The sequence below is a fragment of the Trachymyrmex cornetzi genome, unplaced genomic scaffold, assembly GCF_001594075.2.
Source record: "Trachymyrmex cornetzi isolate Tcor2-1 unplaced genomic scaffold, Tcor1.1 scaffold227, whole genome shotgun sequence".
Taxonomy (NCBI): domain Eukaryota; kingdom Metazoa; phylum Arthropoda; class Insecta; order Hymenoptera; family Formicidae; genus Trachymyrmex; species Trachymyrmex cornetzi.
In genome coordinates, this window is record NW_017296923.1 from 1,436,574 (window position 1) to 1,452,741 (window position 16,168).

Below are 16,168 nucleotides of genomic sequence, written 5' to 3' on the forward strand. Positions count from 1 at the left end.
ATATATATATATATATATACTTTTAGTATTATACATTCATTTTATTTTAAAAAAATAATATGATGTTATGTAGTGGAGAAAGTATTAAAAGTGCACAATGTTGTATATTTATTATAACTAAAAACTGTACAATAATTATATATGTATATAGATTATACATATATAGATTATATTTATACGTTATAGATTATATATAAGATAATTATGTATTTTTACTTTTCTATATCTTTTTAAAAGTACAATATTATAAATTTTCAAGAAATTGCAAAACAAAATAAGGAATTAAAAATTAAATGTATTGCGATACATAAAGTATTTTTAGCTTCCGATTAAGGTGAACAGAAAGTAAACAGAAAGTCAGTCAGGTCTTAACTTCCAGTATAAAGCAAAAAGGAGGCTTTTAAAAGTAAAATAAAATTTTAAGATATTGCAAAACAAAACGAGAAAATTGAAAATAAATGTACTTCGATATATAAAGCATTTTTATCTAATATGTTTGTAAACAGAAAATCAGTCAAGGCTTAACTACCGGTAATGTAAAAAGCGTATCGAAAGAAGAAGCTCTTTCGTTGCCGGAAGTGTCACAGCATGTATATGATCAAATGACAGTGGATTTAAACATCGATTCCGTGTACATCATTGATCGAATACGCTGGTATTTTAAGATGCCATTTCGAGACGTTGTAGACATAGTTATAAATGAATATAAAACAGCGCGAAATCTACGCCCAGTGAAAATAGTCGTTCTTGGTCCGCCAGCATCTGGGAAAACACGAGTTGCTCGATATCTCGCAGATTATTATGGAATACATTATATTCATGTGAAAACATTGATCTCTGATACAATCCAAAAATTGGTGAGCGTGTATTTATTCACGAAAAGAGTCAATCGTTATCAATACGCATTCTGTATACAACAATTAACAATAAAATCAGCATTCGTGATTCTAAGATCGACGACATTGAAACTGTGGAAGCAGATATAGGACGACAAGAAGACCTGAGGGATACAGCAGAAAGCGCAGGTAACGATGAGAATAAAAAGACTCAAGAAAAAGCAGACGATAAAAGAGAGGTCAACCTGGCAAGATTGCAAAAAGAGCTTGATGAGATCCGGTCCAACATGGCAGCGAATAATGGCCGTCTCGATGATACCATCTTAAATAAGTGATTAAATATTATAATGTGCTAGTTCCACAAATTCTACTATGCTTTCAGCAACGTTTATTTGAGCTTACCTTTACAAGCTCGTATTTAGAAAGTTTATATCGTTAATGAGCTTCGTTTCCTGCGTTGCGATGCTACAGTCACATTGACGCCGAAACGTTATCTAATTAACGGTATAATGATGCGATGGACCAGTTCACGTTAAAGTTAGAATGGCTTCCTCCGAAAACGCTAATTGCATAAAAAGCGAATTCATTTACGTGCTCCTGTGTTACGTTCCATTCGGATCGATGCGTCGGTAATGCATGTACGATAAAAAACGGGCGAATTCGTAATAAATGAACATGCATTCTTGTATGTTTTTTCCACATTTTCTGGAACTAATGGAGCAGCTAGATACAGTTAGAGCATACAACGTTGTATACTTTTTTGAACGTATTCCCTTGTCAGATAAGTTACATAATATACACATCAAAGTTTCAACGTAAACATCTACCCAACATTGTAGAATAAATTTCATTATACACCGTAGGTTACGAACCACGCTTCACCAACTTTGTAACGTAGATGTAACATGTTGCAAGAAAGTACTTAAGCCGAAAATAGTACTTAAATTATTTACCTAGAAACGGTACATTTACTCCTTCGGACGTCAAAATCTATTACTGATGTTGAGTCTGTGAAATTCATTTAACTTACGTTAATTGAAACGCACTAATTAATTTCAAAATAACTTAACTCGTATAAAAAATAATGTGTGAACACTAAGTTTACTTTAATAACACTGATTCACACTTTGTAGATGTAACATACATTCTTTATTACATCTACAAATTAAAAATTATTGGAGTTACTCAATTATGTTTAATTGAATGGATTTAATAGATTCTCAATAGACCTGTCAGTTCCGGAAGATTAAATACAGGTTAAAATTAAAACTGTGAAATTCTGGCTGCAAATTTAAAAATATTAATTTTAATAAGATTTAAAATTTATTTTTTTTTAAACAAATAATTTAATTAATATTATTATATTAATAAACAATATTTTGTATTGTTAAAAAGATGATAATAGAAATATTAATTAACGTTAAAGGTTGTTCCTAAACCGATTGAATTCGAAGAACTGTTTGAATCAAGGTTACGTGATGGATGGACACCCGAAGACCCTCGAACAAGCCAGGAATCTATTTTTGATCAGCAAGGACGATTTAGAAGAAATCAAAGAAAAATTCATGGACGACAATGTCGAAATTAGAAATGTTAATACGGCGATTCTACCGGAATTGATTGTTGTTCTGGAAGCGAGTGATGAGTTTTTGAAGGAACGAATCATAAATCGTCCAGAAAGGGAAATACAAAACACACATTATACGGAGGAACACATGCTACGACGCATGAGAGAATACAGGTAGATATTAATCATGTATGCGAGATGGAAAAGAAATATCTATGGCTTAAAAGTGTTTACGTTCATAAAAAGAAAACTGCGGTTTATTCATATTGTGATAGCTTTAACAAAGAAATCGATATTGAAGTTAACTTCCAATCTCGCGCAAATGGGATTGAAAAATGCATGGATAAAGATCGATTACATCCGCAAAAAATGTAATTAGTGAAAAAATCAAATACATCATGATAAGTTAAAAATTACGCGACAATTTAATTATTTTACGCTACGGCACAACTTAAAACAGGACTCGCTCGAGCGACTTTAATTTGATTAAAGCATTTTCAATTGAGTGCTTTTTATGTTTTTTATATATTAATAAAAACTTGCATCTATTTTTTTGCAAACTGTGTTTAAATAATAATTTAAATAATAAAATTAATTAATCATTACTGTGAGCTACATAGTTTTTTTTTACGTTGTGCAAACAAACAGATAAAATTGTGCAAATGTAGTTTGCGTAAGTAACTTATCGTTAAAATGAGTAAGTTTATTTTTACAAAAGTTATGCAACAAATGTACACACATTAGATCACGGTTGATATTCTAGAGAGAGAAATACGGACGATAATACGCCGTTACAATTATTCGACGAAATGGAAATCCATCCACTTATCATCTCTGTGGAAACTGACACTTGCCCGGATAAGTTTCCTACGATTTATCGGTGCCTGGAAAAATTAGGAAAACCAAGAAATTACGGTGCGCGATAATTCATGTTCTCTCTCCTGATTTTATATCATATCAATTTTTTTCCATATTTTGTGATTCGCGCATCAACGTCTTTTATCCGTTTCCAATATTATTGCGCATGTTCTGTTACTGTACGCTCATTATTCCTAATCATGTCTAAACTGACGAAAGGATAAATGTCACGGGATGACATCTTCTATTGTCCGAAGTAAAATTTATTAAAAAGGACTTATTCTTTAATGAAGCTGTTGAATCACGAGATGAAAGTTTTCTTCAAAGTATCAAGTAATAATTTCAGCGGCCTTAATTATGCTTGTATTTCTCGTTAGCTAAAGGTCGACCCTTTCGCCACTGGACAATCTTAGTTTGTTTTTTCTTTGTTCGTATCATAATTATATCTGCAATCTGCAAAAAGAAAAAAATAACATCCACAGTTCAATTAGCGTTAACCAAAGATATTGGCTCTTGTACGGATTAATAAAATAATATCAAAGTTACTTTTTATTGATTCAATATTACGATGATGAAAAAAGCTTTTGCAATTAAAGGGTTCTTATAAAATTTATTTATTACTCTGGAATCTATTATTATTAACTTATCATGTTTGTTCTTCCATGATTTTATTTTTTAGATAATATTGGAAGTTATAATGTTGAAATACTTTTTTTCCATCTAGGACCAACAGCTGAGGAAATGGAAGTTGCTCGGAAACGCTCTGAAGCGGAAACACAAGCTGCTGAAGTAGCGGAAAAATTACGAAAAGAGCGAGAAATTTTGGAACATAAAAGACAGCGTGAAAAGAAAATGGAATGGGTTTGTAAATACTTTCAATACATAGAAATTAAATTTTAAAATTATATATGTAATTAAATATATTTTAATTTATTCCGCATTTTCTATTAATATTCATATGTTCAAGAAATTATTGAATTAGTACGATACAGACAATAAATTAATTTACAAAATTAATATTAATATTTTAATATCAGGTTTGCCGATGTACGAATCGTTAATTATTTATATATAAGCTATTTTAATTAATATTAAAATTGCCAAACTGTCTTTCAGTTGCTTAAAGTATAAACTGATATAATATATTTGATTCAATAAAAATAAAATAAAAAAGTTTACATTTGCAACTAGTATAATATAATTTATAGAGTGAGTATAATCAGTGTATGATAACTTTCTTATTTTTTTCTTTATATTATTATTGCAATGTATGTTCGTCATAAGTGAGTTTTAATCTATCCAACGTAATCACGACAGCATGAATTAATAAATTTCTGCTTAGCTGGGCGTGATTCTGAAAGCAGATATTCGGCTTTTCTTTCAATGAAATCGCAACGTCAACCATGAACGCCACGCTATTGATCCTGGCGATGCCTGTATAACGATGAATATTTCTACTAGGCCAACATATCCCATATTTCCGCTATAGATGTTTGCAACGCGTATTATATTGAATTGCAAACCAATAAAATTTTTAAATCTGAAATCATTTTTGAAGGCAAATTAGTAGTTCGTAAGCAGATATAAAGATTAAACGAACTGGATGAATTGAAGTACTCGCTTGCAATATTAATCTATTTTTTGCAATCTGCGTATCTGACAAAGTTACGCGACTAGATTAGTTTAAAGTTTACGGGACTTTTTTGCATACAAAGTTTGTACTTGTAGCTTATACATTAGCGATTCAAGCTAGCGGCAAATGCAAATGCGTATCGATCACGGTTGGCCGCTCATAAGATGACTCTTTGTAAAATCATAATTATACAACGGTAATCATTTAGCTAGAGCGGAACAAGAATCAAGAACAAATTTCTAAAATATTATATAACACAAATATTAAATTATCTAGATTCTAACAAGATTTCTTTTCTCGTGTTAATCATCGTAAAATATCCATCTTATGACATGTCTATTATAGTTCAAATCTTTCTCTTATTCATGATTATTTTACGTAAAATGGGAATTGCAAGATATGCGTCTTCTAAATTAACCCTCTTTTGTAAAATCGTCAAAATTTGTAATACAGTAATTAACGCTGGATCCGTAAAACTAATGTAAGAAATGTTAATTAAAAGGCATAAATTAATTTCAAGATACCAAAATGGCATATAAACAAGAATGAGTATTAAGCACAATTCAATAGTAATAATCCAAATTTGCAGATTTAACATAAAGAAGATTAAATTCAATATTTTTGACACAGATTTATAATTAAATGAATCTAATAGATTCCACTGTCAGCTCCAGGAGAAAGGAAAATTAATTCGTCTGGATTCGAATTTCTTCGACTCTCAGCAGCATATGCCATGTAATCCAGTAATATAAATCGTGTGACCAATAAAGTATTGTCTTTTACAGACAAACCTGATGGAGAAGTTGAAATTAGAGGAGGAAAACAGACTTTGTATTTTGGCAGAGCCGTTACGCCAGTATCTGATGAAATACGTTTTTCCAACGCTAACAGAAGCTTTGATAGAAGTGGCAAAGTTACGACCGGAGGATCCAATAGACTTTCTCGTTAGTACATATATCATCGTTTATTATCTTTTATCAACGTTCCTGGTCCCATTATTACTACGGAAATACTGTACTATATTCAATTACGAAAAACGATGTAATACGTACTCGTACACTTTCATCATAAGCGTCGCCAATTACCGGTTTGTTGGTAGTTGAGATAATAATTTGAAATTACGTAACGCAAAAGTGAAAAACGTCGCACAGAAATAAAATTAACTCTTGCCAAACTCGCACAATGTGCTGTGAGAAATAAATTATAGTATCGCTGCGTTCCGATAAACTAAACTCCATCAGTTTAAACGAATTTAGCTCGTACTGAAGGAACTCTGAAATAAAATTACGTCAAGTGACCCATTTTTAATTCGGTTAAATTCACAGTTCATTTGGCATATCCGAGAAAACGACAAGACGTTTGACGATTATCCCTCATCAGACGGAAAGTTATTCAAACAAGATAAACATGATAATACGTTTCATAATACGTGCTCGAATTTCGCGTCAATAATCCTATGACATTGTTGTAATAGGTTCATGGTGAAATAATCAAATTTAAAAGAAAAAGAGTTATATGGGCTTGCGTATTGTAAAAAGTTTATTGACGAAATATTATATATGTTTTAAATTATTGAAAGATTTTATATTGTGAAATGTATGTTGTTTTTCTTTTAAAGGTTTAAAAATCTACGTCATCCATTAAGGATGTAACATCCATTAAGGATGTTACGTCGTAGTGTATTTTTTTTCATCACAATCTCAACAAGTAATTTAAAAAATATCTCGTTATATTTAAAAGATTTTTAAAATTTTGTCGAATAAATATAACAATACCTCATTTAAACGAGCATAAAGATACTCCGAGATTAAACTACTACTATAATAACTTTTGTCATTTAAAAGTTTTAAATAATAATTGGTAAATTTAAATGACATTTCAAACGAAAATTTATGCTTGAATTTATTCGTAACTGAAACATATGGATTATGGTAACTCTGGGACATTTTTCTAATTTTTACATAGCGTAATAAATTGGAATAATTTTATGTTTCACAATTTTTTTCCATTATTTTATTTTACTTATGCAGGCTAATTATCGTACTTATCCAGCGCTGCAATTTTTTATATAGTAAAACTTTTTTATATAGTTTAAAATTTCCTCTAAAACTAATAACAAAAAAACTTGGTGTGTCCCAAGGACCACTACATTTCTTTAGCGTCACAAAAAATACATGTTTCCATTACGGGTTAATTATAAAAAATGATAACTCGAGTACATACGCGCGTGTACATATGTGCGACCGCAATTAATGGGAGAGAAAGCGTTAGGCACGTGACATATCTATCGAATAAAATTCCGTTGGGACCTATTCGCTGTGCAAATACTCTAAGAAATTGCTAAAGCAGGCAATTCTGTTAGATTTTCGACACAGTTCGGCAATCGCCGCGAAAGGAACATTTTCACATGTGCAAATGCGAGAACAACTTTCACACTTCAAATCCCGTTCCCGTGGAAATCGATAGGTTGCTGCTCGCGATTAGACGCCGTTCCACTCCGGAGCATCGAACCACGAGGGGAATAGGAGCATGACCGTTCTCTTGGCTCTCTGTCGACCATATCGAGACCTTCTATCTATAATTTCGTGATTTCGAGCTTCGTCGGTTTTGATCGGTCCGCTATTACGGAGAAACGCAAAGGGCATAAGCAATTTTTTTCACTATCGGCTTCAGTAATCGTCTTAATTCATTTTATTATTCACGATCGATCTCTTCAGAGATCATACAAACGCAATCTGAATCATCGCAAATTCAGTGTTAGACAAATTTCGTTTTTTTAAATATATTGTATGTATTCACTTAATGTATATATTTTAATTTTTAAAAATAAAATATTTTTAACAATTTTATATATAAACGTTAAGTATAAATATTTATTAGATTGCAATTATTTAACTAAAAAATAAATATACAGCATATTCTTGATGTTGTGCTGAGATAAATTTTGTCGACGCGAAACACTATAATCCACTTTACAACCTTTTTGCGAATGACGAATCTCATCACCTAGATCTTCATTTTTCCAATTTTCTATTTCCTTCAATCTTAAAATTGCCTACGTAGGAGAAAGTTCTTGTCCACTTTCAATTCATTACAATGTTTTCTTTTACAGTGATTTTTTTTCATTAAAATTAGTAATAGAAAGTTCTCTCACTGTATATAGATAGTTTCGTAAATGAATAGATAAAAGTCGTAGCAAGAGTAAGAAAGATATGAAGAGAAAAAAAAAGAGACGGAAAGAAGTCAGAGGGATAGGAAAGGGAGATACAATGTCGATAAAATAAATTTGCATTCAACGTTTTCCAATGATTCGATAAATTAGTATATCATGATATTGTAGCAATATGTCCAATCTTCAGAATTCATTATTTAAAAGATAATCATTTGATACAAATGCAGTTTCAGAGAGCAAGCCAAGGAACAATATAGGGATAAAACGGATAAAGCAATTCGAAGTTATTGTTTATTGAGGGACATTTACGATTACATCATTCCGTAATGTATTATCTCTTTTAGTGATAACAAAAATAGAATTTCTTCCATCTGTTGACCTGAGCTTCCAAAAGTTTTTTATATCCCTCTTACGATTCTTGGTTATATTTATGAAGACGCTGCAGAGATCTATCTTCTTCATTATTACACTCAAAGAAAAAGACATAATGGTAATAACTATAAAGATGACAAGTATATATAAGTATTGTGTGTAGAATTAATGTAGAATTAATGTACATAGCTAAATGAATTATTTTATAATTGTTGCAACTATTACACAGTTTATTTAATTATGCACATTAGTTTACTCAGCTTATGCATACTAATTTAACTTGTGCAGCTGTCACCTTTATAGTTGCCATTATTATGCCTTTCTCTGAGTGCACAAATTTACAAAGATGATAGATCTGTCATTTAGTAAACTATTCAAATTTTAAGAGTATCGCGGCTATACATTTTGCATCACAAGCTGCGAATTAGATGGAGAGAAATGTTGGCAGTCTGATAAAAATTTCATTGTATTACCTTGATTATTTAGATACCTATCTCTAAGTCTGGTGAATCATCGTCTGGTGAAATTTTGATACACCAGTATTTTTTCATGTTGTCACAATCTATATTTAGTAAATCATATTTATTAGAAACTTTTTTGATAGTCTCTAGTATCTTTAGTAGAGTTTTGTATTTGCCTTGAACTACTATAAACTCGATTTACAAAGATTTAATCGTATTCTCTTCGTGTATTCGAAATCGATTTACTAAGTACTTTCAGTTGCCATTTCATAATTATGAAAAATTTCGTAATTATGAAAAAAAAAACCGTGATCATACGTGTAGATGTATTGTTTTCTATTCTAAATATTACATTGGACTTATGTAGTCTTAACTAAATTTTCTGAGCGATATACTCTCATTATTACCTGTGTCGCAATACGATAAAACACTGTCTCTTAGACGTATAGATAATGTGACCATTTCTATGCGGACCACATGCAAACAAATCAGGATTCTATCGTTGTTTGGGAAATATCGAGACACAAGCGAATACGAGATTGCAAGGTAATAGAACACGATAACGCAACAATAAGCCAGTATCTTTAGATATTCTTGCATAAGAGCGTGCTGCCGGTTGCACGGACCAAGTTACAGAGGAAAATTAATAACGACGGAGAATGCGCGAAATGTGACGTCATGACTATGTTAAAATTACGAATGCAACGTAATATAATTCACACTGCTATAAATAAATGAGCGATGTAACAAGATTTTATAATTTCTCAAATTGCATCATCGTCGTCTCGACAGATAATTTTGGTGAGAAGTAATGAGTTAACGAGTTTTAAAATAGAGCAAATACTTGGTCAAATTATTTATACTTTCGACAGCTGTTTTAGTAAAAAAATAAAAAATTTTGAAAAATTACACAATAAAAGCCCTTTTTACGTTGTAACGTTTCAATTTTCCATTAACAAATCTCTATAAAACTTAAGTTTAAGCCTCTTACTATCATAACGATGTAACAGCAAATATATCTATTAAAACGTATTTCGCAATATCGATGTATTGGAGAAAATTGAATAAAACATATTAAATTATATGTGAATGCTACTGGAGAGAGAAAATATATTAAAGCAAATCAATGCATATTGTATTAAAAAACAGACTAATATATCTTTATTTGATATAATATGAAAGGAATACTGGTTAATAGCTAATTGCCAATAATCTTTTTTATGAATAATTTTCTGTATTAATTAATAAAATATAGAAAGACCATTTTTGCAACAGTAATTAATTTATTAACAGTAACATATTAAAGAAAACCAATAAACGATAATGGCATGTAGCATTAAAAAAAAAACAGACTAATATATCTTTATTTAATATAATATAAAAGGAATACTGATTAATAGCTAATTGCTAATAATCTTTTTTATAAATCATTCTCTGCGTTAATTAATATAAAAAGATTCTTCTTGCAACAGTAATTAATTTATTAACAGTAACAAATCTCATGCAAATGTTAATATTCAGGTATAATCATTAGTTCAAAACATAACGCAGAAAGGAATATTATTAAATTTGCTGAAAACATTTTTGAGTAAAAATATTTTTTAATTTTTAAAAATATTTTAAAATTATCTCTTACACGTGATATTATTTACGATACATATTAGACTTATATTTTTATTTGTTAAAAAGAGAGAAGAAATTATGTGTAAATACAAGGGCGTATTGACTGTATTGTATTGGCATTACGTAGATATTCATGCACATGTAAAATATAGAGATGACGCTTACCGCAGCAGTAACTAATTTATTAAAAGCGGCAAACCTCATGCTGGTGTTAATATTCAGGTGGATAATAATTCATTAGTTGTTTAAAACACAATGCAAAAGGAACACTATTAAATTTCTATCACTATTAATTACTAAATTCGTAAACTATCAATTTGGTATAATAATAGAAAATAATGGAACTGACGTAGTTTAACGGAATCCATACAATAAATAATTACAAAGTTAATAATAAGTAACGGTTTTCCGCGCAATATCCTATAACTTTCACATTTCAGAAATGTCGATCGAGATTCGCCATTTCCGTTTATTGTCGAACGATCTCGCATTAGGTATTGTTTACGGCAAAACTACGTAGCAGCATTTATGATAGCCGTATTGTTGTGTCAATCATTATTGCAGCTAGAAATAAAACAACGGCAAAGCTCTCGCGATAATGCGGAGAATTGAAACGGTGAAGGTAAATCGACGCGTGGGTTGTCCAACGTAGAATCGCGAGAAGAATTCTGATGCAAAAATCCAAGCGTAGTAGGACGAATGACATTGAGAGGGAAAGTGGGTCGTAATATCGGTTGTAGATGACACGCGACCTGTTTCTAAACAGATTATGAGGTCGACCCTACATTCTTGCGTATTCTCGCATACGGGTGAAGAATGCAGGATCACTGCCGGGTTAATTATATAGAAACTATAATACAGTCGGAAAAAGTTCCGTATACGCATTTTAATTGAAAAGAGAATTGTGTGGGTTGAAATGCTTTTAAGTCACTTCCATTTGTAATAAAACGCTCCCCGCAGCAATATTTTGCTTTATAATTAATTGACGCCTTATACTGCATTTTATTTGAAAGTTTAATTAATTTATCAGATTTGTTATGAATCTTGCATGTATCGAAATATTTTACCGTTATTATGTTCGACATCTAAACTCACGGGTAAAATATTACACTGAGGAATATCCGAATATATTCTCGTTTCAGGCCGAGTATTTATTTAAAACGAATCCCGAGGGAAGGATGTTCGAGCCGGATTACACGGAAACAATGAGCATGCTCTTGGATGCTATTGGCCGACAACAAAACGATGTCCTTCCAAGGGAAGGATTGGAAGCCGACGTAGCACAATTCCTCAAAAGGCAGGATGAATTATTCACCATGGACAAAATAAGAAAAAGCGGAACGCAAGACGCGGACAGAAAAGTAGATGCGGCTAGAAAAGAAGATGCGACGTCGATACTCGAACAGAATTTTGAGTATGAAAAATTTGATGATTCTGAAAAGGAGGAATTGGATTCTACCGAACGAACTACCGACGAAATCGGAAGCGAAGCTTAGCGTGGATAACTTAAAGTAGATAGTAAGTTCTTACTAATCTGAATATTTAACATGAAGAATTAAAGACAAAAATCCAATTGCATTTTAATATATTCATCATATTTTACCAATTATTAATCCTGCGGAGATGTGACGCTAAAATCTGTAATCCATTTACTGAGAAGACCTATTTAATTTATGATAATTAAAAGACACTAATTAATTTCGAGAAATCAAAATGACATAAAAATTAATACTAAGTATGTTCTAATGAGAACAATCTAAATTTGCAGATGTAACATTATAAAAATTTAATTATTTAACATTTTTGACAAAGATATTTATAATTAAGTGAGTTCCGAGGGTTAATTTTTGTTCCATATTAATAGCACATTTGTTAATTTAATATATCTTGTTTTAAGATCACGAATTCCCAGATACCTAAATAAAAGATGTTCAATATAAATACTCTTTGATATTCAATATCAACTCATCATGCATAATAACTATGTTGACTTAACTGTGACGATTTTTTTTATGAACATTACTTTTTTAAACCAATAATGCCGATATTCATCCATACGTGACTTTGTCTTTAGACACGTGCAATGTAAACTAAATATAACGTGACGTACTTAAATAATCTCTCCTTTCTTACTACGTATTTTTTTTTTAATTAGATCACATGTTCGATATTTAAAAAAATAATGTAATTTTTTATAACTTTCTCATCTCATTACGTTAAATATTTTATGTAATATCATGTAAATATTTTGTGTAATATTCCATGTAAATATTCTGTATCCCTATATTTGATTTTGGATTCAAGCGCTTATAGTATTCTGTTGTGCAACACGCAGGAGTTTCAAGCTGATCGTGCGAAGCGAGGGATTTATCTCTTAGATACGAAATCGTATTTTACACACGCATCAATTGCATTAAAAGGGAACAAAGAGTAAATCGGATTAACTTTTATTAAGAAATAGATATATGTAAGAAGAATTTATGTATATAACAAAGAAAAATCTTTGCTATAAATGTTTAGAATTCGTGCACGTGCGATTTCTCGGAAAGGATTTCAACAAGTTTACAGTCCTTGACCAGATAGACTGTGTCTATGGAAAGCTTACGCAACTGTAATTACTTCAAAAGTTGTTACAAATATAGAATGCTAAATCGTTTTATAAAGCCAACCAACGGAAAAAATTATCACCATTTTTTAAATGGGATTTTTGATTATCACATTTTTATACAATTTGAGATATGGCGTTAATACGACATAATAACGATATCGTAAGGAAACATTGCATTAACTGGTAATAGATGATCGATCGTGTATAATGCTTTGCAATTATTTTCTTGGCTCTCGGAACGTGTCTAATTTTCGGTCTGTTACATTTGGAGTCGAGCTGGCAAACATTGACTTACCTAACTCTATCCATAGTTTAATGTATGTCTTTCTAGATCATAATATAACTATTCATTGAACAGATGAAAGATTGAAAGATAGCAGATTTGATTTGCAGCGTTAATGAAAAAAAAAATAGTAGCAAAAAAAAATAGTAGCTTATTGTTAAAAACAAATTCACAAAAGCTTTTTGTTTTGTTTACAAAAGTTCATTTCATTTACGTGAAGTTACGTTAGTTAATTAATTGACGTTGTTACAAGTCAATTATACGCTCTGTGCATCTTAATTACGCAGATAGTATATTAATATCGTTGTTATGATAACGGATAGGGTATCAAGTGCTATGCAAAACTATTTATTCTTCAGTATCTTATCAATTTCCTTTATGGCTTTTCACGGAAGCGCATACCTAAACTTTTTCTGGGAAAGATCGTGAGTCTCTACTGAACCACTCAACAGTTATGAGGCCAAGGGCCAAAAATCCACAATTATTTTGTGTATTTCATCACAGTATGATGTATTCTAAAAGTGTTATTATTTTTCTAAAATAAACAATATGTGAATTAAACGTTCCCGTAGTGAAATACAGTTTACCTTCGTATTTAATTTAGAATGTTTTTTTATATAAGTATATTAACACAACACTGGCTTGCTTTTTATTTTAACTTTATTATGATATGAAAAAAATATGAAAATACTTTTTGTGTCGGAGCCGAGCGATTTTATGAATAATTCGGCCGTAAAAATAAATGGGAAATCGTGAGATAAATGTAAATTATTTTCAGGTGGGTGTGTGTGTGTGTGTGTGTGTGTGTGTGTGTGTGTGTGTGTGTGTGTGTGTGTGTGTGTGTGTGTGTGTGTGTGTGTGTGTGTGTGTGTGTGTGTGTGCCACATATGAAAGTAAACTTAAAAATTAAGGAAATGTAATGCAGCCAATTAGCTTGCAAATGTTCTACGTAACTTTAATTCCCGCGGCCTAATCGATTCGAAACTCTTGCGCCTACCGGCCAGAAATTGGGTCAGTTTACTGTAACCCGGTTTTAATCAATACAATGCAATATCCGTATTGAAAGTAGATCTGGATCAGACGTTTCCCTACACGAATGATCGACAGACAATATTCTATTTATCCCACCTGCTAATTTCCGCCAACACTGTCACAAAGCGGGGGAATGTAGGAGCAAAGTCGCCTTGTTCTTTGTAAAACTTTATCGCACTTATCGATTCTTACAAGTATAAATAGTGTTAAAGCCTTGCTTTTTCGTACTGGAAGCATGCATGCGCAACCACACTCAAGTCACGACATTAGCAACGCGACACCAATATTAACGTGTTAGATAGAACATCATCCACATATCGCTTTAATTTTGACACATGCCCAAAGTTCAGTACACGTGTTATGGTTTAGTTGGTATGCACTTTAATCTACCAGAAAGCGATGCAATGCAGTGGTTAACCCTTAATGTCCAATATCAAATTTTGGAATATCAATCTCTCTAAAAATTTCAAATTTAAATAACATTTTCATCTATCTTTCAGTTTAATTTAGCTTAACATTGAAGACGTGAACTAATTCGACACCTGTTAATTAGTACCAATCGGCTAATGGAACGACCGAACAATTTGTCATCGAACAACATTGTTAGGATTCTCTAGAGTCCCATAAATCGTGACTTCAAGTCAGTGCTCGATAATCTAATGTTACAACGGCAAAGATCGGATTTCCTCGGCGGTATTGGTGCACGAGAACACCGCAGGCGGTATATCTGTATCTCCAAACACCTGTTAGCAGTCGGTCTCGGGTGGGCGGTTCGCCACATCGCCTTTAAAGCTACGGCGTTGCGAGTAATACGAATTCCTATGCCGGAGCCGGTCTGAAACCGAAGGAAGGAGCGAGCGAACGACAGGGTGACCTTGATATCGCGACACCAGATATCATGGGGTGCGTTCGCTTTGCGCTCCGTCGGATTCAGGCCGACTACGACCTCGCGCGATCCAGGTTTCTCTCTTCCTATTTCCCGTAAAACTAGGGAAAAGAAATTCACTCCCTTACCGGCGTAACCCTGCTGCGAGTAATTCGCTTCCTCGCTCGGCATCACGGTCTCCTCGAGGATGCTCTCCGACGCCGTCTTCACAACTCCCATCTTCGGTACACGATCGGACCGACTGTGTAGGTGGATGGTCACAGGAGTAGTTTAAAGCTCCGTTCCACAGTGAGAAAGAGAGAAAGATTATCTCGTCTCGATTGTGCCGCGTTGTCTGGCGTTGCCGGAATGCTCGGCGCCGTTTCGTTCGCTTATTGCGTCTGCGTTCGCGCCTGCGTCCATCCCCCTTCGCCGAACCCCGCACCTCGCCCTTCTTGACCCTCGTGCATCCCCCGTTACCACGGTCGCTTCTCTCACCCTCGTCAAGTCGTCACACAGGAGCAAGGCTATCTCTCTAGGCCAGGGTGAGCGCAGTAAGCAGGAAAGATTGTAGTGGTGGTGATGATAACAGTGGTGGTGGTGGCGATGGTGTCCTCTTTATGCCGTGATAGGACGGCAGGGGTTGCTGCTATCTCTACCGCTGTTGCTGCTGCCGCTGCTCTTGCTCATGATGGTTGATACTATCAAGGGTGCTCCTGCCTGCTGCTACTATGGGGAGGGATGCTACGAACACACAGCACAGGCACAGAGCAATGTCGACCTTCCTCGGTCTCGGTGAAGGTCTCCGTTGGTGACTCGTGCCGGATAATACTTCCCTTTTGCGCTCCGTCATCATGC

General features: G+C 32.9%; 2 protein-coding genes across 3 annotated transcripts in view; one reads left to right on the plus strand and one right to left on the minus strand.

The window, feature by feature from the left end:
• Window positions 1–12,234, plus strand: part of LOC108760556 (adenylate kinase 7) — a 17,611-nt gene extending 5,377 nt beyond the window's left edge. The window contains exons 6-12 of the mRNA XM_018506590.1: window positions 507–857; window positions 953–1,167; window positions 2,263–2,577; window positions 3,167–3,318; window positions 3,986–4,122; window positions 5,680–5,838; window positions 11,665–12,234. Of these exons, the coding sequence (XP_018362092.1) occupies window positions 507–857; window positions 953–1,167; window positions 2,263–2,577; window positions 3,167–3,318; window positions 3,986–4,122; window positions 5,680–5,838; window positions 11,665–12,018 (1,683 nt within the window). The 3' untranslated portion in view covers window positions 12,019–12,234. The remainder of the gene's footprint in view (window positions 1–506; window positions 858–952; window positions 1,168–2,262; window positions 2,578–3,166; window positions 3,319–3,985; window positions 4,123–5,679; window positions 5,839–11,664) is intronic.
• Window positions 1–15,617, minus strand: part of LOC108760557 (synaptotagmin-10) — a 31,457-nt gene extending 15,840 nt beyond the window's left edge. For both annotated transcript variants that reach the window (XM_018506592.1, XM_018506591.1), the window contains exon 1: window positions 15,460–15,617. In XM_018506592.1, the coding sequence (XP_018362094.1) occupies window positions 15,460–15,550 (91 nt within the window). In that variant the 5' untranslated portion in view covers window positions 15,551–15,617. The remainder of the gene's footprint in view (window positions 1–15,459) is intronic.
• Window positions 15,618–16,168: the final 551 nt, after the last annotated feature.